Genomic DNA, 26,945 nt, shown 5'->3' with positions numbered 1-26,945 from the left:
ATTCTAGTCTTGTTTTAGGCACAAAGCCAGTTGGATGACTTTGACCTGGTCCATCTCTCTCTCTCAGCCTTAGGAAGAAGGAACCATCAAACTACTAGAGAACCAGTTTGGTGTAGTGGTTAAATGCATGGAATTAGAAGTCAAGAGACCATGATTTCTAGCCCTGCCTTAGACATGAAGCCAGCTGGGTGACTTTGGGCCAGTCCTTCTCTCTCAGCCCTAGGAAGAAGAAGGCAAGGGCAAAACACTTCCAAAAAAATTGCCAGGGAAACTGCAGGGGCTTGTCCAGGCAGTCGCCAAGAATCAAGACTGACTCTAAGACACACACACAGACGGCCCCAAAAACGTGAATTCTCTGCTTGCCTATTTGCCTAGAAATCACAGCTGTGGAAGTCCACCATATCTAGAGGCAACCTGGTGAAGAAGGAGCATTCATAAACGTTGCACTTGTCCTAGGGAAGTATTTAAAAGAATCAGAGCAGAATAAGTAACAAGCAGGAAATGCAAAGCCCCCAGTTCTGAAGATCCTTCATGAAAATGTGTGTTTTCTAGACAAGTTCATATTTTGCTCCTCGGTTCTTTCTCTCCCAATTTTGATCCTGATCTAAACCATTAAAAATCTTTACTCTTTATGGAATCCAACCTCTCTAGAAAATCAGGGAGATCAGCCACCATCATTTAAAATCTTTCACACACACACACACACACACACACACACTTATATAAATATACTTTATCCATTGTGGTTTCTGGAACGAGAGATTTCAGAGGGTATGTGCTTTTCAAGGGGTGTGCAATTTAGGTAACGTTTCGTTCGGTTTGAGAAATCTCCCCCGATTCGTAAGGGCTTCGTACATCCTGCAAGTTGGTTTGGAACTAAAATTCCTTTAAATATGTAGCAAATAAACTGCGCTGGGTAAAAATAGATGTTAGCAGCAAGGGTATCGGTGCTTGAATCAAGGAGGAATTGATCCATAGCCTTGTATGGATCAGTTGGTGTGACCCCAACCTCATTCTTTTTTGCTTGATTTTGTAAACAGGAGTCTAGCAGAAGGAAAAGGAGGTTATTTGCTCTCAGTTGCCCACCTTGTTTGAATTAAGTTTATTCCCCCTCTTTTTCTGTAACCTCCCCAAAGGACTGCTGATGGAGGTGACCCCTTCAAACGAAGCCCCACCACAAACTATGTTTAGATGGTTGAGTTCCTCCCTTCCAAAGCCATGAAGAGAGGGAATCTCTCAACAGGGACCCCCAGAAAACAATCAGGGGCACCCTGCAAGGATGTAAGGGTTGATTTTAATTAGCATGGAGAAGTGGGAAATAAGGCGATGAAATAACATCTTAATGAGCTTTAATGAAGTTTAATGAAGTTATCCGCTGTGGAGGACAGCTGCGGAGGGTGGGAGGAACTTGCCAAGGCAAGTGAAAAGCCTGCGCTGAATCAATACAGCTTTGGATACCATGTGCTTTTATGGATAAATTAAAAAAGGGGGAGGAAGAGGGGTAATTCAGTCAGGATTTGGCTGTTTTCTTCTAATCTTTTGAGCTTTCAATTGCTATGGCTGGAAATATCCTCAACTTGGCTTTTGGCACCTTAGAAACTAGAGCAGCCCTGACTGCATTTACAGGGAGTCCTCACTTAACAACCATTTGTATAGTGACCGTTCGAAGTTACAACAGTGCTGAACAAAAGGGACTTACAACCAGTCCTCACACTTACGACCATCACAGCACCCTCGTGGTCACACGATCGTGATCCGGGCACTTGGCAACCAGCTCACACTTACGACGGTTGCAGTGTCCCAGGGTCAGGTGATTGCCATTTGTGACCTTACCAGCCGGCTTCTGGTAAGCAAACCCAATGGGGAACCGTGTGATTTGCTTAATGACCACATGATTCGCCTAACGGCCATGGTGATTCGCTTAATGACCACTGCAAAAAAGATCGTAAAATCGGGTGCAACTTGCTTAACAACCGCCCCATTTAACAATGAATATTCTGGTCCCTTAGGCGAGGACTACTTGTATTAATCTTGCAAATAACTCCCCTCCCAAATGATAGGCACAGAAAAGCAAAGTAATTACTGCCTTTTAACTGATCTTTAGCTGCCCAGACATCTTTAAATTTTGGTTATCTGTGGTCTAAAAATGGTTTGATCCAATCGTGTCGCACCAGCTCCCCAGGCATTTGCAGCCTCTGGGTTGTGTCTATTTTGAACCGCCAAGAGATTTTAGTCACATTTGACACTGGGTTTTGTGAGCGTGTTTCTTAATGTCCTGTGGGTGGGCCCCCTTAGGAGGGCTTGTCCTGAAAAGTGACCGAGAAAACCTGGACTACATCTGAAGCACTTTGCTGAACGGATTTGCCACCTCCTTGAACCAACCCGGGTGGGAAGGAGAAGGAACAAAACAGATTCTCCATTGTGCATTGACAAAACGCGAGCTGGGAGAGCAACGGGCGTTTTCGATTCTCACCCATTCTGCCAAGGTCCCAAACTCACTTCTTCTCCTCACTTTTCTTAGAAAGGCTAAAGTTTCAAAGCGTGCTAATCTCCGACTGGCTTCACCATGGAGACACCGGTCAAGACAAAAAGGACAATCCGGGGTCAATTAATCCCACAGACCCCACAAAGCACAGGGGAGACCTAGGGAAAGAAAGGGAGTTAATTTGAAAACTAAATAAAATGGTGCCATGGTTACTGGCTGTTGTACCAACTCATTGAAGCCTCGTTTGGCTCCGCCATATTGTCTTGGCCCGGCCAACTTTTTCCTTGTCCACAATTGATCTTTTCCTGACCTGGCCTGTTCTTAAGTGAAAGACAGGCTGCCCAAAGGCGCACAGATTTGTCAACCCACCACTGCTATGCCCCATCCCAGAGCATTTCTACATTTCTGGGTGGATCCTTTCTACGTTGGTTGTGTTTGGCTCTCAATGCCCAGATTTTTCCTTTGGGGGGATTCAGGGGTCGGATGCCTGCATACCTGGGTGTCCAATCCCAGATTTTGAACCAATAAAACCTTCTTTTTATAACTTAAAAACCCTCCTGTTAGTGTGGCTTCCACAGTAGCTGACTGGAGAGACCATCAGTTAGAGGTTTTTCATCTTGGCAGCGCCCCAAAGTTGTAAGATTTGTTCGCCTCCCGCCATGAATAAAACAAAATAAATGATTTCATGGGGGTTAGGGCTGGACAAGAAATGAATACAATACATCACTTGTTTTTTAATCCTTCAATTTTAATTCATATACTCCATAAAGCAACGGTAACACCTTGAAACTTTGTTAAGTAAAACTTTTTCACAATCCAACAATCAGATATAAATCTATTTTCGAAATGGAAGAGAAGAGCTGGTTTAGTTCCGCACACTTTCCGAAATCTGGGTTTTATTTTTAAGAGAAACGCTCTCCTTTTTCCATTTTGGAAAGAGGTTTGCTCTTTGGAGCACAATTTACAAAGCTGCCCCCCACCCTTGAATTTGCTTGTGGTCCCCAGCCTTTTGCAACACAAGAGGTGTTTCCCAGCAAGTGGCATTGAGTGCTATCCCACTGCTGACACCAATAATCTACTAAAACAATAGGGAGACCCTCCAATTAAAGTCAAGTGGACTAGCATACAAATAAAAACATACCTTATCTGGTTCTCACAATACTCTTAACCAGATAACTGAATTAATCCATTCGCTGAATTGGTGCCCTCTATTGCATCATAAATTAGCCAAATGGTCTGTATTCACACACCAGTTGTGAGCCGGAAGTGTAGAAATTCCACACTTAGAAATGCTGTTAATCAATAAACAGCTGACATATATACTAACATGGCCATGGCTAGATTTAACCTCCTTGTGTGTGCCGGGTGAATCCATTTTCTAACCAGAAACCAAGTCCAGATCAGTCCTGAGATGTTGGAAGCCCAACTGGGTCTCTCGACAACATAGAAGACCTCTGTGGCAGTCCATAACATGTACTTTGCCCCAGCGCCTGTTTAGAGCGATTTCCTTTTTAGATTTCAGACGGTAAAAGTTAACCCTCGAAAACACATGCTGGAACAAAATACCAGCACATGTGGGCACACCCATTGAGGTAAAGCACGCCTGCAAGCTAGACAGCCTTGTTTTTTTTTACAATCATAGAAGATGGGGGTTTGCAAAACACTTCACATTGGCCGATACCTCTCTAATGGATCTATCTTTCTTTTTGCAGCCAGAACTTGGGAAACCTCGTAGAAGTAACTACACTCTTCCGGGTTATGATTTTAACTATGGATTGTATCTACATGGACTTGATGGTGGTGTCCCTGAAGGTAGGCCGATCGATACATTGATAACATCTAGTTCTGTGCATGCCAGAGAAGTCCATTCCACCACCACCAAGTGGAGAAGCCTTGGACTACGCATTTCTCACCCATCTTCCACTCCTTCTACCACTTGATTTCTTTCCTTGGTTTCTGAGTGAGGGGTGCCTTCTTTCAATGTCCTTGGCCTCTTCTTAACTCTTTCTTTTTTCCTAGCCATTTGCCACTGGCACGTCATGAAGCCCAGGGTTATTCTGGAGAAGGAGAAACCCCGAGATTACATGACCACCAACTGCCAAGCGGTCAAGGACGGCTACACCACAGCCCACGAACAGAACCTTTACCGCAAGATCAAGGACTTCCACCTCAACATGGAAGACGAACGTCGCTTCAAGAAGACACCTCCAAAGGTCCCCGCAGACATGACTTACGGAAGACCACCACGGTGAGAGGCAGAGGGTTTCCCACCAAAGTGTTTGGGGTGGAGAGCTGAATTGAATCATTCGTTTAGAGAGGTTTGAATTTATGGAATCTTCTCCAGTCTCCCGATAACACGACACTCTGTGAGAGACACAGGGAACATCGGGTGAGCGTGCATTCAGATTGGTGCGGTGCCCAATGCTTCCCGGGGGTCCAGAAGGAAAGCGTAAAAATGTTACAAGGCAGGACTACCTTATATATATTTTCCCACCAATTTCCCATTTTTGGTCTCTGTAAAACTGACAATAATCTCTTCTAAGAAAATGGCGAAAATGTACCCATTAAAACCACACTCAGTTCCTGGACCCACTTGCACAGGTGTCTTCCCTACTTCCATTTAAGCTTAAAAGTCACGGCAATAATATTAACAATAATAATAATAATAATAATAATAATAATAATAATAATAATAATAATATATTGTGCTGGATGTGGGTTATATATTTTTATATCAGTTATTTTACCAAGCAGACATGCTGAAAAACGGCTGTCTGCCACCCTGCAAAATTCCTCGCTCCTCCGGTGCCCTTCTCCTGGTTAGAGCGTTAGGTTATAGATTTCATTTTAAAAAGCTAATTGCTACTAAAGATTTTATTTTATTTTTTTTTGAAAAGGAGGAGGAGGAAAGAATTATTTGCGGGGGGAAGTTGTGATGAACAGCAACCCGCTTTTTGCCCGTTCGCAGATTTGCATATGCAAATGGAATGGATTTTAAAATGGTATTTAATGACAATTTTCATCGCAGGCATTAACATTAATTGCAGCCATATGAAAATGCAGCGTTGGGTTGCTGTTAGCCGCAAAAGCCCTGGCCATAAAGCTTTATCTTGATTAGAACTAGCCATCATGGCTATGACAAGGATTGTCCGTTAAATGGCAAACAAAGAGCTTTTAAGCTGCAAAAAAAAATGACGATTCCCCCTCCCACCACACCAAGCAGAATCTGCATAAATTTTGCTTTATTTCTTCATAAACGGAGGTTAAGTGGCTGCCTAGGAGAAATCCTGGAACCATCTCATATTGCTCCCCCCCGCCCTTGTTTTCATATTAATAAATAGCATGGGACATCCGTCACAAGCCGTAGAAATGGCAAAGATTTCGCCCAACAGCTGGGAGAGACGAGCTATTCATTTCACGTTATTACAATCCATTTCCAATCTTGGGTAATCGCTTCCTTTTAGGCCACCGTATTTATTCCCCCACTTTAAAAACACGGCGTAGATCAAACCCAATTATTGGATCATTACAGCCACTTTGGGCTTAAAAAGAAAACAGGAGGGAGGAGGGAGGAAGGGGGTTTAACCCCTTCCTTCGGATTGGTAAATTGAGGGGCCGATCCAATCCAGTCCCCAAATGTTGGAGGTCCTGCTACAAATCTCAGCTAACTTCTCCATCGCTTTTGACCAAGTATCTTCCTCTTCACTTCTCTGGACTAAAATACCTCCTGCCAAAAAGATCCGGTAAGGAGGGGTGGGCTCTAAAAACCTTGCCAATAGTCATCATTCCCCCCCCCATTTTTTTAAGGTGACTGAAAGGGGGGAAATGGGTGTCTGGGAGAGGCGTTGGCTCATTTTTACTGGCCACGGATGGTAAATGGTGGCCTCAAGCGGGTGACCTTGATGGTCTCTGTCATCGACATACATTGATTGAATAGCGTCAGTCGGTTATTGAAGGCAGCCCTTCATTGGGTGGCCAGAACAACAGCCCGGTGGGGTAGGTGGGGCAGAGGGGAAGGGACGGGCCCAGGGTCACTCAGCTGGTTTCTATAGGTGTGGTTGGACTGACAGGTCACTGGCCCCACCCACTTCTTTGTCCTGGCCCCACCCCCTTTCTAGCATGCCTCCCTCCCACCCCAGCAAGCCACCCCAAGGCCTGAAAACATCTGCACACCCTTATTCTGAAATACTGTATTCTCTGACTTGGACAGTTCCCATCCATTCTGGCACATCATTTGTCCCTCTATGGCTGTGTTCCTCAACCGTGGCAACTCTAAGATGGGTGGACTTCAACTCCCAGAATTCCCCAGCCAGCATGGCTGGCTGGGGAATTCTGGGAGTTGAAGTCCACCCATCTTAGAGTTGCCAAGGTTGAGAATCCCTGCTCTATGGTCTGTGTTTGCCTCCCTAAGTCAAGATCTAGCCCATCTTGGACTCTGTGCAGAGAGGAAAGGGGTGTGAATTCAGAGCAAAAGACCCTCTTTTTCTTACGAGAGAGGAAACACCTTTCTTCGCTAATCAAGAGCAAATTTTAGAAGCCTAGACAAGGCTCCAGCGTCTGGATGTCCCCATCCATTGTCCATTTGCGGCATTTTGGCCGTGCCTGCTTGCAGTTAATAATTCTCAAAGGCAGCAAAGCTGTTTCCCTTGGAATAACCAGGTTATTCCAAGATGGAGCATTCCCGGCCAGCTCTGACTGTGTGCATTTTGCTCCATTCCCCCCACCCAGCCCAACCTGCAGCCCCCTTTGCCTCCCTTCTGATCTGGTTTTGCTTTTGTCATGAGGACTCATAAAAAGGACATTTTTCACATCCTTTTTTCCCCTTCTTTTTCCTCTTAAGTTTTGGACACAGATTTATGTGCAGGGATCGGAGCCGGGCGGGGTGAGGGAGGCACAGATGGGGCCATAACAGATAATATGGCCGTTCCCAGGCGTCTGATCGAGGATGGTAGCCTATTCATCAGCAGCCAATGGCTTGTGCCAAGGTCAGTGCTAACGAGGAGGAGGTAGGTTTCCCGCAGCCCCCATGGGGCGCCCTCCAATAAGATTGCTCAGCGCTGCGCTCCGGCTTCTGATCTTTACAGGGCTGCCTCGTGCAAACCAGAATTTGCAGCGTGAGGCTCTTTTTCCCAGCTGTCCGTGTTTGCAAACAGGCTGCCATGTGTTCATAAAGGGGGGGGGGGACCGCCAGGCATATACAGGATATACGACTTCCATGTTTAGCGCATGGCTTAGATTCATCGGCTTTCAACGGTGGAAGTTGGCTGTGCACGTTCACAGACATGCACTCAAGCACATCTGTTTTCCTTTCAAGGAAGGAGCACACCTATTCCCTCCCTTACCAACCCCACCTACCTAACCCCCAAACAGGAAGCAGAAAGATACAGTTGTGCAAATGCGGCAACGTATGGCCCTTGCATCGCACACGATGACGTGATTTGCACTGAGAGTCATTCATGGCGCACGTGTTATCCTTCTGACGCCATCATGGTTTGTCACAGACACGGACGCAGCTGCCCCACGGGGGGAATGACGTTTTCTTTCCTTGTTAAGGAGTGACAAATTGCTTTGTCAGAAGTCACCCAAGCTGGCTAATTTGGCTGTTAAAGATTGGAGTGCAATCTTGGAAGCTTGAGGAGCTCTCAACATGGTTCTGGGGGCTGCTGTGGGGTTCACAGGACACGGTTTTCCCAACTCTGTGCTAGAAAATGCAGGTTTTCCTTTGTAGTTGGCTTCTCATTGGATTGTGTTAGATTCCCAGCAAAATAATCTGCAGGAGGAGGAGGAAGAGGGAGGAAGGAAAGGGAAGAAGAACAGAAACAGGAGGAGGAGGAAGAGGAGGTCAGGTGAGCAAGAAACCTGGCAGATGCCAAGGGATGTCTCTCTGGGCTCATGGATGAGAGAACACAAGACAGAAAGACCCTCGTGGAACAGCGCTCCATTCGTGGTTGACTTTTTCCTCCAGATGGTTCCTGCCCGGACTTCTCCTTCAGCTCCAAGTCATCCAGAAAATAGGATTGGTGTCAAGCTCCCCCCAGATACAAGGATGGTCAATTCAGCAAGGAATGATTTCTTCCTTGAATACAGGATACAACTGCCACCAATCGGCGCATCGGTGCTTGATTTAGGATTTGCAGGACGGACACCAAAGAACGGGAACACCAAAAGAGATGCCACAGACTTCGAAAGTTTATGAAGAGATTGTCCCCGAATATACTCAGAGCGCCGGGGGGTGGGTGGGCCTAATCTGCCGGGTGAGCCCAAATGGCAAGGACGGTCTGTGGCATTTGACTCCCAAAGGGGTTGCTCTCCTTGGGTGTGTTTTATAGCCCCTCCACCTGCAGAGGGGCTTAGCACAGGGATCAGCAAAGAAAGGTTAGATATTAGTAAGGATTAAGCATCTAGCAGGGACTGGGTGACACTGGGTGCCTGCTGCAGCAAAAGAGGGAAATAATTTTCTGATGGGGTTGGAGCAAAAAGTTTGTCGTCTCACCTCTGGCAAGAGTAAATAGGAAGAGTTGGGTTGTCTAAGGACAACTGTCCTATCAGACAGTTGACCGCCTCTCAGAGGACAGAGGGAGGGTACAAAAAATATTCCCTATCATCCTTCAAAACTCTTTTATAGCTCCACTCCCTATGAAGAAAACTCTTCTTTCTTTCGCTCCCATCCATTGAAAACAGCCATATTTAGATTCTTGGCATTCCTTCAGTCTGGTCTAAAGTTCCTTAGGCGAACTGACTTTTTTCCTGCCACTTGCAAAGGAAAAAATCCTGTTCCTTCGCTCCGCTCCATTACCCAAGCCATCCATCAGGGCGATCTCACCAGATCCTCTCCCCAAACTCCTTGTATAATCTTCCTCACTTACCGACACGCATCAAATGCCGTAGGTCCGCGCCAAAGACCACTTGCTTTGCGTGTCAAATGAGACTGGATTGTGCCTCCAAATCGGATGGATTCTCCAAATCTGATTCTCGAAATCATTCAGATCCTCAAATCAGCTTGAGTCTAGCCAGACCTTCAGTTGACTTTTCATGGCCCACAACGCAATCGCTCTGAAGGGAACGGACTTTCTGAATCCGTTGGATTCATCTAGACAATTCCGTTTAGAAATCCAAGCCAGAGCTTAAATTCAAGTAAGATTTTGGCTCCTTCATGTATCTCTAAGGTCCCTTCACTCCCTGCTTCTGATTCATCTTTCCAAGACTGATGTTGGTTTGATCCACCCAGAACGTCCATCAGCTTAAGGAGGCCAATGATGAATCCCGGATCCATCTTTTTAAGCTGTTGAGCTGCAGAATTTATTCTTTCAATGGTATCCACACACGTGAATCCTCCCAGGCAAATAACAGATCTGCTCTCGACAGGAGGTGAGGGAGTATTTTCCTTATTGGCTGCCTGTGGTGAAATCATTTATATTATCGCTCTCAATGGCATCGGGGAGGATGTTCAAGCTAATGGAAATGAGGGCCATCTCATCCCCCAAAACTAACGTAATAACATTCCACCATCCTTATATCTCTGTCCAAGCGAGAAGGCCGCGATTAAAAATTTAACTCTCCCCTCCACACCCGTCAACCCAAACCCCGAATATCCCCCAGCTTTGCTGCAGAGGTTTGCTCGCCTTCCGACCTTCCAAAGCCCCAGGAGTTTGTGCCTGCGGTGGGCCTCCTCACCGCCCATCTTGGAAAGGGAAAATGAGAACAAATGCAGATCATTTTTGAAACCCTCCACGCTGGCTTTCTCCACACGGTTTTACAACCTGGGCCAATTTCGAGGGCTATCTGTGAAACAGGATGAGGCGTCCAACATGGCATCTTGCTTCAGAGGTGTCTTGAGAGAAGGATGGGTCGTTTATACCCAGTTTATGCTCCTCGCTCACTCTTTCTCCTGCCAGGGCTAAAGGCTCCCTCGTGGGGCTGATTAAAAATAATAATAATAACAACAGGAACAACAAATGCATTGCAAATAGTCATTTATACCTGGCATTAGAACCACGGCCTGTTTTCCTCTTAGAATCTCTTGCTCTGCAATTCCTCTTTTTTTTTTTTTAATGTTCACCAGGCCCCCAACAATTAAACAATTAAAAGAAAGAAAGCAAGGCCCAGTGGCCCTTTTTTCCTAATTAGGGGTAAGAACTAGGACTTTGGGGGGGAACTAAGTGCTTCAGTTCTCTTGCCCTTCTTGTTTTCAGCACTGTCCTTGTTGAACAAGACAGGCCCATTATCCAAAGGGGAATAATTAGAGCTACGGAAGAAGGAAAGACCGAAGGATGCTTGGGGCCCACTCTCTTGGCTGCCCCACCTTAGCCCATAGACAACGCTCTCCTTGCTGCCAAGCCAAAGACAGAGACCAAATGGGTGAATGGACAGTTTCTCAGCATCTTTTGAGCCCTTGCATTTTTTTTAATATGATTTTTATTGCAACTTTTAAAAAAGATTAAAAACGGAGGCCAGCTGAGACGAAGGGAGGAAGAAAAAAGAAATGGAAAGGCATCGAAGAGAAAGCAAGAAGTGCAAGAAAATGAAAGAATGGAAAAGAAAGAAAAAACTCATTTCACGTTTACACATTTATTTTTTCATTTTTACTTTTCCTTTTAGGGCTAATGGATTGTTAGAAAAAAGCCATGGAAGATTATTCCAATATATGATTACTGCGGCGAGATGAATACATGCACAGAGATGGAAAGAGTCAACACTACCCACTATGGGGGAATTGTTGGTGAAAACCTCTTATGGATCCCTTGTATTTAGGAAGTAAGATGCACGAGTGAGGATAAGGGGCCATTACGTAGTTACCGGACTGTTGCGCAAGATGGTAACAATGCCTGATCTCAGAAAGTTAATCAGGGTCATAGCTGGTTAAATTTTGGATAAGAGACCACCAGGAACCCCATGATTGTAGGCAAGACTGGGAAGTGAAAAAAATAATCTGGAAGAAGATGACGGTAAACGACATATGGTTGCTTAGGAATGATGACAGATGTGTCCAAGAAAGCATCTGGAATTGAGTTCAACCTGAAGAAGACTTTTACTGAGGTCTTCCCATTACAGTACTTACTAGAAAAACAGTGTGGTCTAGTGGTTGGAGTGTTCACCCTTGTCCTCCGTTGACCGCACCCAATTCCCTCCTTGCCCCGACCACGCAGGTCTTGTCACACATTCTGCAACACCCACAGATAGTCCTTGATCTTATGAGCCCAAACTTTTGGTGCTATTTTTGGTACATCTGTGAACTGTAGAGTAATTCCATGATGTAAGTAGGTGGTCAGAAGTTGGCGGGGGTGGCTTTTTGGAAGTTTTTGGAGAGGAATCTGTTTAAGGATCAAACGAAGTTTAGAAGGCCATAAAGACTCCGCCCCATGGTGATCCTATTGATCTCCCAAAGTATCCATCCTTGCCTTGGAAATATGAAGCCCGAATCCAGGTTTAGACATGTATGTCTGACTTTAAGCCAAGTGTTTTCTCAGTCCTTCCCACCTCGCAAGATAGTTCTGAGAATCACAGAAATAAGGAAGAAGAAACATGACTGTGACTTCGAACCACTTGGAACAGAGGTGCAATCTAAAGATTAAAAATGGTGAAAGCTGGTCCAGAACACTCAGAGACTCAACAGATTAGACAAAAATTACATCATAGGGTGGAACCTTCTATGCAATGTCCATAAAGAAGAGGCGGATTGCACCGTGGCGGGCGCCATATTGACTTTTTTTAACCACACCCTGTGGGACACCCCTGTTCCAGCCAATGGAAATTCAGAAGCATGAAGAAAGGATTTGGGGCATCAGGAAATGAGGAACCGAGATGTTGAAGACGTATCCCACCCTACAGGGAGTATATGCGGGAGCTGTCCTTGGTGCTGAAGTGCCATCTGACACTACACCGATGGTTCTTAAACTGGGGGTAGTTAACCTCAAGGGGGTAATTTGGGCACGTCTTGGGGGTACCGGAGCAATTTGTGGGTCAAGGATCCAGTTTGGGAGTGCCTCTGATGAGCTCCTTGTGCAAAACCACAAGAGTCTGTTTTTTTGTGTGTATGGTCATGATCTGTTTCAAGACCAGGAAAAGGGGTCATTGGGTCAAACCATTTAAGAACCCCTCCACTACAGTTTGGGTTTGCCTAATTTAATTTAATTTAATTTAATTTAATTTAATTTAATTTAATTTAATTTAGAAAAGACCCTGATGCTGGGAAAGATGGAAGGCCAAAGGAGAAGAGGACGGCAGAGGATGAGATGGTTAGATAGCATCACCGAAGCAATGAGCATGAAACTGAGCAAACTCCGGGCACCATGAAGGACAGGAAGGCCTGGTGCAATATAGTTTATGGGGTCACGAAGAGTCAGACACGACTTAACAACTGAACAACAACAACAAAAAAATTTAATTCAGTTCCTGGAATCAACTACTTTGTTCTCAGACCCAGAATCACCCCTTTCAACCTCACTCCTGTTTGCTGGGGTGTCTCCTCCAAGCTCACTCTGGCCCCACTTGACTTCCCATCGATGCCACCTCCCGATTCCTCCTTGACGGGATTCATCTGCTCTTGGTTATTTCTGTGCTGGGTCACGAAACTCCCCCCCCCCCCCAATTCTGTGCCATCAACCTCAACCCATGCCTCAACTGTCAGGATGGAAGACGTGCGTTTTGTAAGTTTTGCAGCTGCAAAAGTTTTCAGAGGAAACTGACATGCTGCTCCAGAGGACTGTGATGCTACTTTTGTTCCCAGCCCACCCCGCTTCATCAGCCGGTCTCCTCATGCATAGATTTTAATTTTAACAAAATCGCTGTCTCTTGTGAAAAGCAGCATCAACATATGAAGTGGCGCACGCTCCTCTGGAGTTGAACACTTCCAGTGCTGTCACTGATTTCCCAGGAATTTTTTTAAAAAACAGCCTCTGGCTACTTTTCCAAATTACTACCCACTGATGACCAATTATTTTGCCCAACTGTGAACGGGTAGGTGTAACTAAAATCCAGTTTGTCACACCCAAGGCTTTCCCCTTGAAACACCTTTCAACCGCCGTGTTCTGAAATCCCCTTAGAAGGCTCTGATGTTCCCTGGGAAATTTCACCTTCCATTCAAGAAAATAAAATTAAAATTGAAAAAGTTTTAATGAGCCGTGAGGATGTGACAGACCATCAGTGGAAATCCCAATAGAGAACTATTTCGCCAAAAAAGCGAATCACACCTGTCAGGATTTAACATGTGTACACCCCCAAAAAGTGTCAGCCTTCTATTTGCAAATTATAATGATTGTTTCTTTTCATCTCTGATTCCATTTTTAGAGAGAAAGGGGGAGGGGAGGGGAGAGACAGAGAGGAACTGGCTTCTTCATATCTATAAAAGAAATATGGGAGAGTTTGTCATTCATTTCAAGCTTCTGCAATTTTGATTTTAAAATACTGTTAATAGTTCATTACATTTTTTTAAACAACTTCTTTGGCAGCGAAAGGGAGCTCATTAAAAAAAAAAAATAGCAGGTAGGTTTCCAGAAAGATCAGCTCAACATCTTTGCTAGAACCAGGTGGAATAGGGACTTATCTTCTTCGGTTAAGTACTTCCTGGCTGTTGAAAATAATTTAGCAGAGGAGTTTATTAAAAATACAAAAAGAGGGAGGAATAGAGGGCTGGTGAAAGGGAATAGTTTTGAAAGCATGCATAAATACATTTTAGAGTGGCTAATGAGAAGTGGTGCAGCATTTCTTCCAAACATCTCCCTAACAAGATAGACAGATGATGATAGATGATAGATGATACATGGTTGGATGGATGGATGGATGGATGGATGGATGGATGGATGGATGGATGATGGATGGATGGATGGATGGATGGATGGATGGATGGATAGATAGATAGATAGATAGATAGATAGATAGATAGATAGATGATACATGGGTGGATGGATGGATGGATGGATGGATATAGAGATGATAGAATAAGATGGGGGGATGGATTGTAGGGAGGTAGACAGATAGACATCCAGAAGATCTGAAACATAACACCAAGGCATAGACCATGATTGGATGAAGGGCTGGAATCTACAAATTGAGCAAATTTGGCAAGGATCTGGAACACAACCCAGAACAGAAGAACCTAAGGAGATACTGTCTCGGTCATCTGGCATTCTGTGTCCTACACTGATTGACAGCTTTCTTGAGCTGCAACTTACTTCATCAGATGCATAGAGTGGCTAAAGGTGCCACTGGACTCCTCCTGATTTTTTGCTACCATAGACTAGCCTGGCTGTCTTCCTACAATGTCTACCATGATTGGCCAGATTCTTCTGTAAAGCTCACAAACCTGGGCAGACGAAGGTCACCCTCTTCCACCAATACTGCCCAACAGCTGGTATTCAGAGATACTGCTAATCCTTTAGGAGTTAGCAAACCTCTACCAAGATTTAAGGATTAGTCTCCAATGATCTACTTTTAAATGATGAAGTCTTCCTAGGCTCCAGAAATACCTCGGGTGACTCCAGATCCATGACCATGTTGTTGTTTTTTTTAAAAAAAATACAATAGAAGTGGTTTGCCATTGCCTTTTCCCAGGACCCTTTTTCCCCCAACTTTCCAATCCAGACTACAGTCCTGAAATGTCTTGGTCTCCCATCCAAGTATGAAACAAGTCCAACTCAGTTAACTTCCAAATGCTGTCATCTGCTAGGATTCAGTCCTCTTAAAAAAAGAACTTTCTAAATTGGTGGTTCTTTGTCAACAGTCCCCCAGACCAGTATTCATCCAGGGGAGGAAGGATGTATGAGGCACCCATGGAATCAACATACAGATGTCCCCAGATATATCAGACCAAACTAAGTCCTTAAAGATACACTAGTTCCTTCCATTTCTTTAGAACTGCATCTCAGATCAAAGTCCCTGAAGATCTTTTACTACTCCCAAGCCCACCGGAATGGTATTGTTCATAGGTGGTGGAACAATGAGTAGAACAACACAGGTTTTAATGTTCTTGTCTTCATTTTTTTTTAAAAAAATGTATGCCTTGTTTGGAAACATGTCCCCAAGTCTGGAACAAGGAGTAAATGGATCTCCTAAACAGCCCCAGGCACCGTGGCAGCCGTCGTGTGCATAAGCGAGACCTTTTTCTACAATCTTCTTCTAGCCATTTTGGGAGAACTCCTGCAGAAGCTCTCAAAATTCCAAACATACCTTCTGTTTCCCCTTTAAGGACAACCAGCCCCTGTGCTTAAGGACCACCAATTTGCTCTTCCTAACAAAATTCCCTCCCGCTACCAATCCATTATTTGCAGGGGGCTAAATCAACATACCAGGCGGTGGGCCAGAATGGCGGTCAGGCTCCAAAAATGTTCTGCGCATGGAAAAGAGGCAGGCCTCAGCCATGGTGTGATCTATGGCACCCCTCCCCTTACCCACACCAGCCCCCAGCTTATGAAAAAGCTGTTCCTTTCTATAAGAACAGTCCCCTGGGATGTACAGCACTTGATCAAGCTCGTAACATCATTAGCCAACACGAGCAGAGATTAAGCCTCTCTGAAGCATGTGGCAAGATATAATTAGTAATAAAAGTCACGGCAGGAGCAAAATAAGCTGTGGGAGAAGAGAAGAGGGGCAGCCGTTTACATGCACACAGGAAGAAAAAAAAAATACTGGTTAGAGTCCCTGACATTTTTGCCTTTTAAGGCCGATGAGGAGGAAGAATTCCAGAATTTGTACTCAAGTAGCTTCTTTATGAGGCCAAGCATTAGTTTATTGAGGCTGCAAGCTTTTGAGGTCTCCAGAACTCTTCATCAGGCAGGTGGGTAAACCGAGCAAGAGAGGAGAGATGGACAACATGTAAAAGGAAGTTGCTTTTCATGCCATTGTTGGGCATTTTTCTTTACAATCTTATAGTCCAAGGAGTTGGACATACAAATTCTGCTCTACTGTTGTGAAGCTTTCAGTCTTTTCCTAGAAGCAAGTGACAGTGGTCAGTTTCTCTTGGAGGAAAATAGTGGTGGTTGGCTTCTCCTAGAAGCAAGCAATGGTGGTCGAAGGGCGTCTCTTACCTTTGACAAAACTTATGGATTCTTTGGTAGATGAAGAATGGTTGTAGAGAGCCAATTGTCAGTATTTGCAGGGCTGTTCTACATTTCCTCAACATCAGGGACACTGCTAGGAAGTCTAAAATGGGGAACATTGGTGCAAAAGAGTCTGAGATCGCATGGAATAGTTCACACTTTGCCACGTGGTCTCTTGGGGTTTGGAAATCAACAACCCTCAGAAGGAAATGGGAACATCTGAAGCTCAGCAACAACAGTCAGTGTAGTAGGAGGAGAGGCGTGTTAGTGTATGGTGGCAAAAAATCAGGAGGAATCTGTTCCCACATTTTCAGCTAAGTGAGTGAATGAATGAATGAATGAATGAATGAATGAATGAATGAATGAATGAATGAATGAATATCAAATGCCCCTTTCAGTGTTATTAACAAGCTACAACATCTGGGATAACAGTAGAAATGGCTGTGTATCAAATGAAATTAAAACTGAAAAAAAGCCAAGGAGGAGAAAGAAGGAAGAGCAAGAACTTGGCCGATGGATTCAAAGTTCCACAGCCTGAAGTCCATGGCAGTGACCAAGAAGATGTTCTGATTAAGATGCAGGGAGGGAAAGCAGATGCTGGATTCCAAAATCAAGCCCACTCTATCATGGCTTAGTGTGATCTATTGTTATTGTAAGGTCATGGTTGCGCTTATCATTGTCACTGATTGCAGCTCTTGTTCCTTCTAAAATCTTCTCAGACCCTCCACTCCTTTCTTCGACCTGCTGCAGCACAAATACAAAGAGATTTGGATGGCCGAGCAGAGAGCTGTCATCAAAGCTGAAAAGGCCGAAAAGAAGCAAAAGGTTAGACATCTTGGTTTGCTGGCATCTTGGTTTACTGGCCCTCTTCTCAAGGCCTTACTCTTGTAGACACACATTGTACAGTTTCTGGACTGGCACCAAGGAGCTGGTTTTACTTGATGTTAGGAGACAACTCTAGATCAGTGTTTCTCAACCTTGGCAACTAAGTTGGGTGGACTTCACCTCCCAAAATTCCCCAGCCAGCATGTTGGCTGGAGAATTCTGGGAGTTGAAGTCCACCCATCTTAAAGTTGCCAAGGTTGAAAAACACTGGTCTAGATAGTTTGACCTCTCCTTTGATGGAACTGCAGAAGATCAGCAAACCTCTCTTGGGGCTTTTGTAGTGAGAACACTTGTCCAAAGGAGTTAATGGAGTTAATTTCCTTTATTCTTGTTCATGTATTACTTACATCTTGTTAGATGTCCCTTGAAAGTAAAGTTAGGTCTTTAAATGACCTGGTTATCACATGAGAAACCATCAAGCAGACATGAAGCATCGGCCATGGTTTGAAGGTAAGATTTCTTAGTTTCCAAATATTCTTATTCAGCATGGGAACCACGCTTCCCTGTCTCCAGTTAAGTCTCCTAGGCTGCTTCTTTCCAGCTCTGGAAATGTCTGCCCTCCTGCCTACAAGTCAACAATTTTCCATATTCTTCCCAACCAGGTCTGTAGAAACTGTGATGGTTTCTAGCCACCAGTCACTATTTGAAGTAGCTTCCAATAGTTACCACAAGCCATCCCACCACATGTAATGGTCTGTGGGGATGACCTTGGGAGACAGGAGGAAGAGCCACAGCCAGGGGAACAGTCAGATAAGAGGCAGCTTAGCCCACAGAAGGAACACGGACGTGGGAAATGTCTCAGAAGGGACCCTCCCTAGTTTTATGGGTTGTAAAGGTGAAGGGGGAGAGAAGTACTTTCAAAATGGCAAGATCCTGTTAATGTCACCTTACAAGGAAGTGGAATTAGTTCATCTGGGTGTGCCTCTTGTCTGTATCACCTTGCAAGGCCGACACCAGTGTTGCCCATTAGCAAGCAACCAAAGTTTGTTTCTTCGGTTGAAGTTGGTCTCCTCAACCAAGTGCCAGTGCATTTATATGTACAATACCTTCTCCATTGTGACCTTCTTCCAAGTCTCGGATGCTGGTTTGTTTTGCTTTAGAAACGACGGGGGAAGTTCTATGAGACGCGGACGACTTTGTTGAGAAAGCACCAACCGCCGATGAAAGAGGAGCAACTTTGGCGTATCCCCCATTTTCAGAAGGTAGATCTGAACCCCAAAAGGTGGTTTTGTTCTGAACAGCAACGCAAAGGTTGGCCTCCCAGTATCCAATTCAATTTAAATTTAAATGGCTGAAATTTTGTGAGAGTCCAGTGCTCTTGCCTGAAGGTTTTTGCTGACTTCTTCGGGTGAGGTTGCTCATTCATTTCTTTAAAGCTGGGAGCCCCCTGCCCCGCCCCGCCCCGCCCCTGGGCCATCAGACAAGATGGCGGGTCTTGACCATGTTGCAAATGAAGTGGTCAAGGTCCACAGTCCACAGATGGAACCATGAAAATGGTTCTTGCAGTCGTTTTTTGGCTGAGACCAAAGATTTCTTCAGAAACATTTGCACGTATTGAACGTCAGTCATTCCTAAATTTTGGCAATGGAAAACAGTCCCTCCGTAAATAATTTAAAGAAGCCGTGTCCACCGAGCTCCATCGTGGAGTCACCATCAGGAAGAACTAGATTAGTGAATATTTTAAATCAGAACTTGGTATTGATAGCCACTTATGACTCTTGAATTCTCTTCCTAGACAAGCATATAAACAATTGCAATTGATTGATTGATTGATTGATTATATGTAGTCAAGTCATTGTTGCCTCTTAGCGACCACCTAGATAGATTTTCTCCATGACAACAGTTGCAAATGAGTGTATTCCAAACTGCTTCTAACCAATATTAGACTTTGCCACTTAATTGCTGCTTCTGTTGATGGTAATCTTTAGAAAGGCATAAATTTCATTCAGTTGGTTTTACACATATCAGAGGTGTGTAAATATTCCCAAAGACGTGTATAATGGACAGGATGCGCCTGAGATAAGTAAGGTTAGGTTAAAAAAAATCAGAAAATATATAACTCAACACAGCATGGAAATAGGGTTATGCAGGTGCCCCTGGGGGGGAAAAATAGAAAGTGTGATTTTGCAAAAAGGAGAAATTGAGAGAAACTGAAATTGACAGTCACCCATTTGTAGCCACCACGGTTTGCCTCCCAGTGCTATGAGCTAAGACCAATTTTCCTGCTTTGGAAAAATTACAATGTAAAGGTTGGCATAGAAAGAGAAGGAACAAAGGAAGGCTTAGAGACCCTTAACAAAGAAGCGGAGATTTTGGGATGGGATACCAAGAGGTGTTAAGAACGACCAACAGCCAACCTGTTGGTATAGTTGAAAATTTCTCCCTTAATACTGTTCATGTTCCTAGAGAAAATCCTCAGGCAGATTCTTTTTTAAAAAAGCAAAGTACAAAAAGAAATCCAGGGGGAGTCATTAAGGAATAATCCACTGTATCAAATGTTGAAAGATAGTTCTGGGCTTCACAATTTGATACCCCCCTGGGGAAAGATGACAAATAAGAGCTCACAGCCTGATCTTTCCTTTAAAAAAAAGAAGAAACCACAGAAAACAGACGCCTCCGAACAACCCAAACGGAACACACCTGAACATACATCCAAGAAAAATAGTTTGCACGTCCCTCAGTTTCTTAGAAGGAGCGTTCCACGCGATAACGTTTGAATTCACCCTCCGAGAAAAGTTCCAGATGATTTTTTCCAGGGTTGCTAAGGCTACATTTGAAAAGTTGGTGTCTTTACTGAACAGATCGGGCATTGACATTCCTGTTAGGCAATCAGTTGTCACACGTTTGCTCGCTTCTTTGTAAATAATAATAATAATAATTATTATTATTATTTATTAAATTGATATGCCTCCCAACCCCCAGTGACTCTGGGTGGCTTACAAATGGTTAAAAATATTAAAAACAAGAAAAGGTTCAATATGAAGTGACTGAGCATAGCGCTCTCTCTATTTCTCTCCCTCCTTGCGTGCCTCCTCACATTCTGATCAATAAATGAACCTGTGACTAATTCTGACCGTGTAATACCAAAGGTTTGCAGAGGAGACAAGGAACAGAGATGCCACGGTCTAAAACGGGGGTTAAAACAGAGGAAAAAAATATATAGAAAAGAGAATATCCTGCTTTAAAAATAATCGAATGAACGGCTCCTGACTGTGGAATCTGCAGGACAAGAGGGGGACGTGATGTCACATCGATCCTTTGTGGAATGACGTCATGATGACTATGACATCATTGTGGTTTCTGCCAGATGTTTGTGCTCCTGCGAGAACGTTGTTGGGGATTTCAGTATCTGGATGAGTATAATTGGAGAAGACAAAAATGCTAAAAGTTGTCTTAGCCGTTGACAACTTTTCTCACTTCCCTTGTCTGTGTTGCCACTAGTTTCCCCTCAACTGGAGCCAAAACTGGGGTGTAAATCGAGTAAGAGAATAAAGTTAAGGGAGGAGTGGGGGAGTGTGAACGGTTTGGATAATCAGCGTGGAGTTGGTTTGAAGGTGGATAAAGGAAAATCGGTAGCAGAAAGATGTTGGGATTCAGGCTTTCTCAATGGTTAGACTACAAATCACATCGAAAATTGGTATCAGGGTTTGGATTCAGGCTTTCTCAATGGTTGGACTACAAATCACATGTTCCCTGGCCATTTCCATTGGAGAAGATGGGAACTGTTGTCCAGCCCAATGACTAGACTTCCTTCTAACTTTCTTTGTTTGGTATACGACCATCTCCTTTTTTTTTTCCTTGGAAAATCGGAAAGGGAGATTTCATTCGCTTTACATCCAGGGCATTTAATCTCAGAAATTAACCGAAATCTTGCATCTAATGCACGCTGCTTCTCACACACGATCGCCCTCTCCCCTTGCAATCCTAGCTATCTTTTTCACTCTCTATCCAGCCTCCTTTTAACCATAAACAGGTCAGAAGCTGAAGGCAAACCATGGCTTTTAAAAATAAACAGACCCAGCCATCAAACCGTGGAGGAACGGGGTTGAAAAGAAAAGTCGGTTTCTTTTTTCGTTCGCTTTTCGTTTCTCTTTTATTTAGGGTTTTTTTTTCTTTTTTAATTAACCTCCCCCCCTTCTGGATTTCCTTCTTGGTGATAGGCTTTCATTTGGGATGGTGTGTATAAAGGGCCATCTTTTATACACCCAGACCAGCCTCAAACTGAGTTTGCTGAGTTCGAAGCAGGCCAGTTTGCGAAGCCACGAGAGGGTTCACGGGCTTGGGCATCACTTCGGTGCCAGGCGCTTCGGTGCTGTGGGAAGGCAGCCACCACGGCCCATGCTGGCTTGCTTTTTCCTGGAAAAAGGACCATGCCCGTGGTTTAGTACGCTCCTCAACCTCCCCACTCATCTGTCACAGCGTCGGTTGACAACCCTATCGAAAGCCGCTGTCCGCGCGGGACAGAGTTGATCTTTCACTCACAGGCAGTTTATGAAAGGCAGAGAATTTGAAGGGAAGTCTGGCAAAGGGGGGGTGGGGAGAGACAGCAAAAAAAGGGGGGGGGGAAGGGGAAGAAACCATCATTGGAAAAAAAGTGGAAAATTAAGAAAAATGAGATGCCTCACCTGGACTGCTAGTGCACTCCCTCCAATTAAATCAAAACGGTTTGTTTTTAATGGTCTTTTACCTTGACAAGTGGACTATCATTTTGGGCCCTGATAGCTGTCAGAGAGCGGAGGCAAATTCTCCGTTGATAATGCCCAACGGTTCCAATTAGGCACCGAGGCCGTTCCTGGTGCGTTAATGATTCCCCAGACACTTTCCCGGCCCCTTCGGCACTCGCTGAATCATCTTGCCCCCCTCCTCTGCCACCGCAAATTACTGACACAAAACGGAGACACCCCGGCGTCTCCTGGCCAGGCCAGGCCCAGGCCTGTAGGCTTAATGAGCAAGGGAAGTTTTCTTCCCCCCTTCCCTATTTTTTTTTTCCGGGGGGGGGTGGCTTTTCCGTTAAATTCTTTTCTTGTTTGACAGCTGCTTGCATGTTGACCTTATAAAAGATTTAGCATCTCTCGTTATTTTTCTGCCAAGCGTCGCCCGTGATGGGTTGCACGGGAGCGTTGGCCTGTAGAAATGTGCGAATTGGTGGGGAAGCGGAACCTTGTACGCCTAGCGGTGCACCTTGCTGGAGAGGCGCTAAAAGGAGCCGCGGCAACGGACGTGTTTCAGCCCTGGATTCTTAGCTTAGCTTCGTTTAAACGTTCCTCCAGGCTGTGCAAAATGCTGAACGGAGACGCCGGACAAGGGACCTCACTTAGGAGTCCTTTAAAAAAAAGGGAGAAGCTAACTGTGACATCACACATCTCAAAAGTTTTGTTGTACAGGTAGTCCTCGACTTACAACCACAGTTTGACGTTATGATGGTGCTGGAAAAAGTGATTTACGACTGGTCCTCACACTTATGACCATCGCAGAGTCCCCATGGTCACATGATCATGATCATGATGCTTGGCAACTATCGCACATTTACAATGGCTGCAGTGTCCTGCAGTCACGTGATTGCTGTTTGTGACCTTCCTGGCCAGCTTCCGACAAGCAAAGTCAATGGGGAAGCCAGCAGGGAAGGTCACAAGTGGTGGTCATGTGATGTCTCACTTAACAACCACGCTACTTAATCATGGGTTTTTCCAGTCCCTACTGTGGTCGTAAGCCGAGGACTACCTGCATCTAAGAGTCTTCCCAGCCTTCCAAGGGTGCTCCCAGAATTCCTAGCACCACGGAATTCTGGAAATCGTAGTCCAACCAAAGAAGATCACACCAAAGTCCACCTTGGTCCAGCATTTTGCTTCTCCCTGTGGTCAACCAGATGCCTCTGTGGTGTTCACAAGCAGGAGATGAAAACATTAACTTCTACAATTGTTCCTCTGCAACTGGTATTTAGAGTCATCTGCTCCCACCCCAGTGGTAACAAGGAGACTTCATGACCAATGTATTCAATGTAAGAAGCCAATTTTTATGGGTTCCTTTGACGCCCCCAAACCAGGCAGATAGGGCTAGGTTGGGTTGGCCCCTCTCACCGAACTACACCTTCACCTATTTATTATGAATGAGGCAGCTTTTATTCGGGTGGGTTACAATGTGTTCAAATATAAGGAACAACAACAATAGATCTACATCTTCCAAGATGGATGCCAGTAATTCTTAATTAGGGATGAAGATTTGGTGGAACAAGATGATCACCAGTATCTCCTCAATTCCATGGAGGGATCTCTACGAACCTCTGCAGATAAAGCTTCTGTAAATGAGGTTGGTAAATTGGTAGCTCAGTCAGCCATGTTGACTCAATGCAAAAGTCCCTTTCCAGTCCATTGTGCATGCTGAGTGGTGCTGCCCCCCCTCAACTCAGAGAGAAGGGGGGCATTTGTTGCTGCCCCAAGGCCATACTCTCAAGCACACCCCTACTTGCCAGAGTTTCTGGAATCTCTGGTCTGCAAACAGCGTTCATGTATAACTAACTGTGGCTGCTTGGTTCAGTAGGAGCCAAGGGAGATCCTGCCCCCACTTTGTCCCCCCCATAAAACAAGCCTACTTAGACAGGAGCCTAATTATGGATTTAGATGTCCAATTCGGAAAACGCCAACTGATCTGTGTTAATGAGATCTGAGGACTTAATATCTGCGTGTCCGCAATTATCTCTGCGGCTGGAGATTCTGTCTGCCAATCAGGAAATTACCTTTTGGTATCTGAATGGTTCATTAAGCCTCCTTGGGAAGAGTGGGATGAGGTGTCCGAGGTGGACCCAGCAGAGAAGACTTAATCAACCATTCCCAAAAGATGGAAGTCCTCTGAGATTGCTGAGTCTCCAGAGCAGAAAGCAGGATTGGAAGAAAAGAGAGAGACAGATGCCTTCTTAACTCATTCTGATCATTCATAACACTATGAGAACCAAAGAGGTGTAGTGCTGAAGGTGGAGATCCAGGTTCTAGTCTTCCATTTAGCATGGAAGCTAGCTAGGCAACTGAGTTTTTTGACTGAGAAGTCAAAAAACATCCATCGACCAACCCACATTGGACCAGCATGGTAGATTGTGGTCCATAACTTTCAATGAAGAGATCTTCATCAATGACTTTCAATGAAGAGACCTTCATCCTGCAGTGGATTGATTTGGGATGATGATGATGATGATGATGATGATGATGATGATGATGATGATGATGATGATATGATGATATTCCTCACCAGACTGCAAGCAGCTGGACGAAGGACTCTTTGTTCCCCAATTTCCTATTCCTTCAGAGCCTCCCTGGCTGCCCTCATCTGAACAAGACCTCTAGAAAGAGCTTTCTCCTGAGATCTTCCCAGGACCAAGGGCAATGTGTCAACATCCTGCTTTTCTTTGCCTCATCCTTTCTCCAGCCATCTGCAGCCTCCCTGATTTCCAACCCTTCCCTTCAATCCCATGGAAGGATCTCAGGATGGAGGTCCTCCCAGAGGGGCTTTTTCAGATGGGAAAGGGCAGGGGGCTGCAGAGGGTTAGAGAGATGGGGAACAAACTATCCTCTCTTGAACAACCACCTCCATCTTCCCTGGCTTCTCAACCTTCACATTGTCTATTGCTGGCCTACAAAACGTTTTCTTGGTCAAATTTCCATGAAGGCTGAGAACTCTGGTTGTGTTTACATCCAAGATGGTTGCCAGCTATCAGGCTGAGAAGGTGTGGATTGGAGACCCAGCTTGATGTAGCCATTTAGTGGTTGAACTGAAACAGCAGAAGCCCAGGTTCAAGTTCTTCCATGGATGGTCACTTCTTCTCAGCCCAACCTCCCCTACAGAATTAATTATTGGCCCCGCGAAGATCTGAGGTCTTTTCCATGTTGATCTTTCCATTTTATTTTTCTCACAAATCAGTCCACCTGGTGTCAGCTGCATTATTTTTCTGGGCTTGGCAAAGTTTCTCCTCTTTTTAAATGTCTTCTTTTAATTTTATCCAGATACTGGGCATACCTTGACGGGAGGGTGAGTGTTTGATCTGAAGAATAAAGAAGTGACACATGAAGAAATATTAGTTCAACCCATCTTGAGCTGGTGGAAGACACTGGGATGATTTTTAAAATGGCATTGAAAGAACGTGAAGGATAGAATGTGTGTGAAGGTTGCACGCACACAAAACACCTTTAATTCTATTGCTCTCTATTTATGTCTCTAGGAAAGGTAACATCTCTCTTCTTTATGGACCCAAGAAATCATTTGATCTCTCTCTCTTTCCCATCTCCTCTAGGTCAGTCCACACCTCGCAACCTTCCCGGATCATGCCTCATACAAGCGGGCGCTGGAGGTCTTCCGTTCAGAGATCCCTGTGAGGATCGGACCCCTGGCACAGGGCATATATACCACAGCCTGTTAAGACATAACTATAGGGGAAGAAGGGGGGGCAAAAGATTGATTAAATAAATAAATAAATAAATAAATAAATAAATACATACATACATACATACCAAGAAGGCTTAATTGCAAATTTCAGTTTTAGGACTGGAGAATGTCTGTTCACCTGGTGGTTCAACTCATGTTTGACCCAGTGCATTTATTTTGGTGATAAATGTTTCTGGAACGAGTTCATCTGAATTCTTTGGGCTGGACAAGTCCAGCTGATATCACACTGGAAACTAGCAAATCGGTTCCCGGCCCCTCCAGCTTATAATCCAAAAACTAAGCGATGGCCACGTTAGGCCGTGGATTCTCTTGCAAGAGGACTTCCAACCTACCTCCATAAGACCCATTAAACCTGGTTAGCCAATCAGCCCATCTTCTGGGCTTGCAAATGCCCTGATCCATAAACTCAGTTTGTCTGGCCAGTTAGCTACCACACCACAATTTGCCCAACTTAGCATGTTGTGCAAAGGCAACTGGGCTGTCTGAATGCAGCATCAAGGTCAGAAGCATTCTGACACCGGACCCCCCCCCCTTGAAATCCGACCGCGTAGACTTATCTCTTTCCAAATGTATTCCCTCACTTCTCCTCCTTGCAATGAATGCTTCTTATCTTATAGTGACACCCACTGGCAATTCTGAAATCCTTGTAAGAGCCTCGGCAGACCGATCCCTCCCCATCTCAGTCTTCTTGGGAGTGAGAGGGAGCGACGTAGCTAACAAAACTGCGTTTTGTTTTGTTTTTTAATAAGCTTCCTTTGAAAAATACCCTTCATTCTTAACCTCTAGAAAGTCACAATGAAATGGTATTCAGTGATTAACTCCTCCATATGGAAGAAACAAGATTGTGCTCGGTAATTGAATTTAACCGAATTGTAATTGTAATTACAATCGATCTAGCGTGGATTTCTCTAACCAGGCATTTGCCAAGATGCTGGAACTCTACTTCCCAGAATTCTTAAACAGCCATGAGGGATCATGGGAGTTGGAGTCCCAACACTTTTGGACGGCACCATGCTCAGGACTGAAACAGGGTTGTAAAATGTGCCCGGTTATTGTTCATAATTCTCAGGTTTTAGCCTCCTGGTAGCTCTGGAAAGGTGTTCCCAAGTTAC

General features: G+C 44.7%; 1 protein-coding gene across 1 annotated transcript in view; it reads left to right on the top strand.

Moving 5' to 3' along the window:
* Positions 1-25,807, top strand: part of CFAP77 (cilia and flagella associated protein 77) — a 48,864-nt gene extending 23,057 nt beyond the window's left edge. Inside the window, exons 2-6 of the mRNA XM_088147269.1 lie at positions 4,198-4,297; positions 4,505-4,733; positions 17,238-17,343; positions 18,504-18,605; positions 25,682-25,807. Of these exons, the coding sequence (XP_088003395.1) occupies positions 4,198-4,297; positions 4,505-4,733; positions 17,238-17,343; positions 18,504-18,605; positions 25,682-25,807 (663 nt within the window). The remainder of the gene's footprint in view (positions 1-4,197; positions 4,298-4,504; positions 4,734-17,237; positions 17,344-18,503; positions 18,606-25,681) is intronic.
* Positions 25,808-26,945: the final 1,138 nt, after the last annotated feature.

The sequence above is a fragment of the Python bivittatus genome, unplaced genomic scaffold (genome assembly GCF_059951505.1).
Source record: "Python bivittatus isolate LINGU-HERP-01145 unplaced genomic scaffold, Pbiv_v1 ctg000160_np1212, whole genome shotgun sequence".
NCBI lineage: Eukaryota > Metazoa > Chordata > Lepidosauria > Squamata > Pythonidae > Python > Python bivittatus.
The sequence above is the reverse complement of the archived record's forward strand: the minus strand, read 5'-3'. Positions and strand labels throughout refer to the sequence as shown.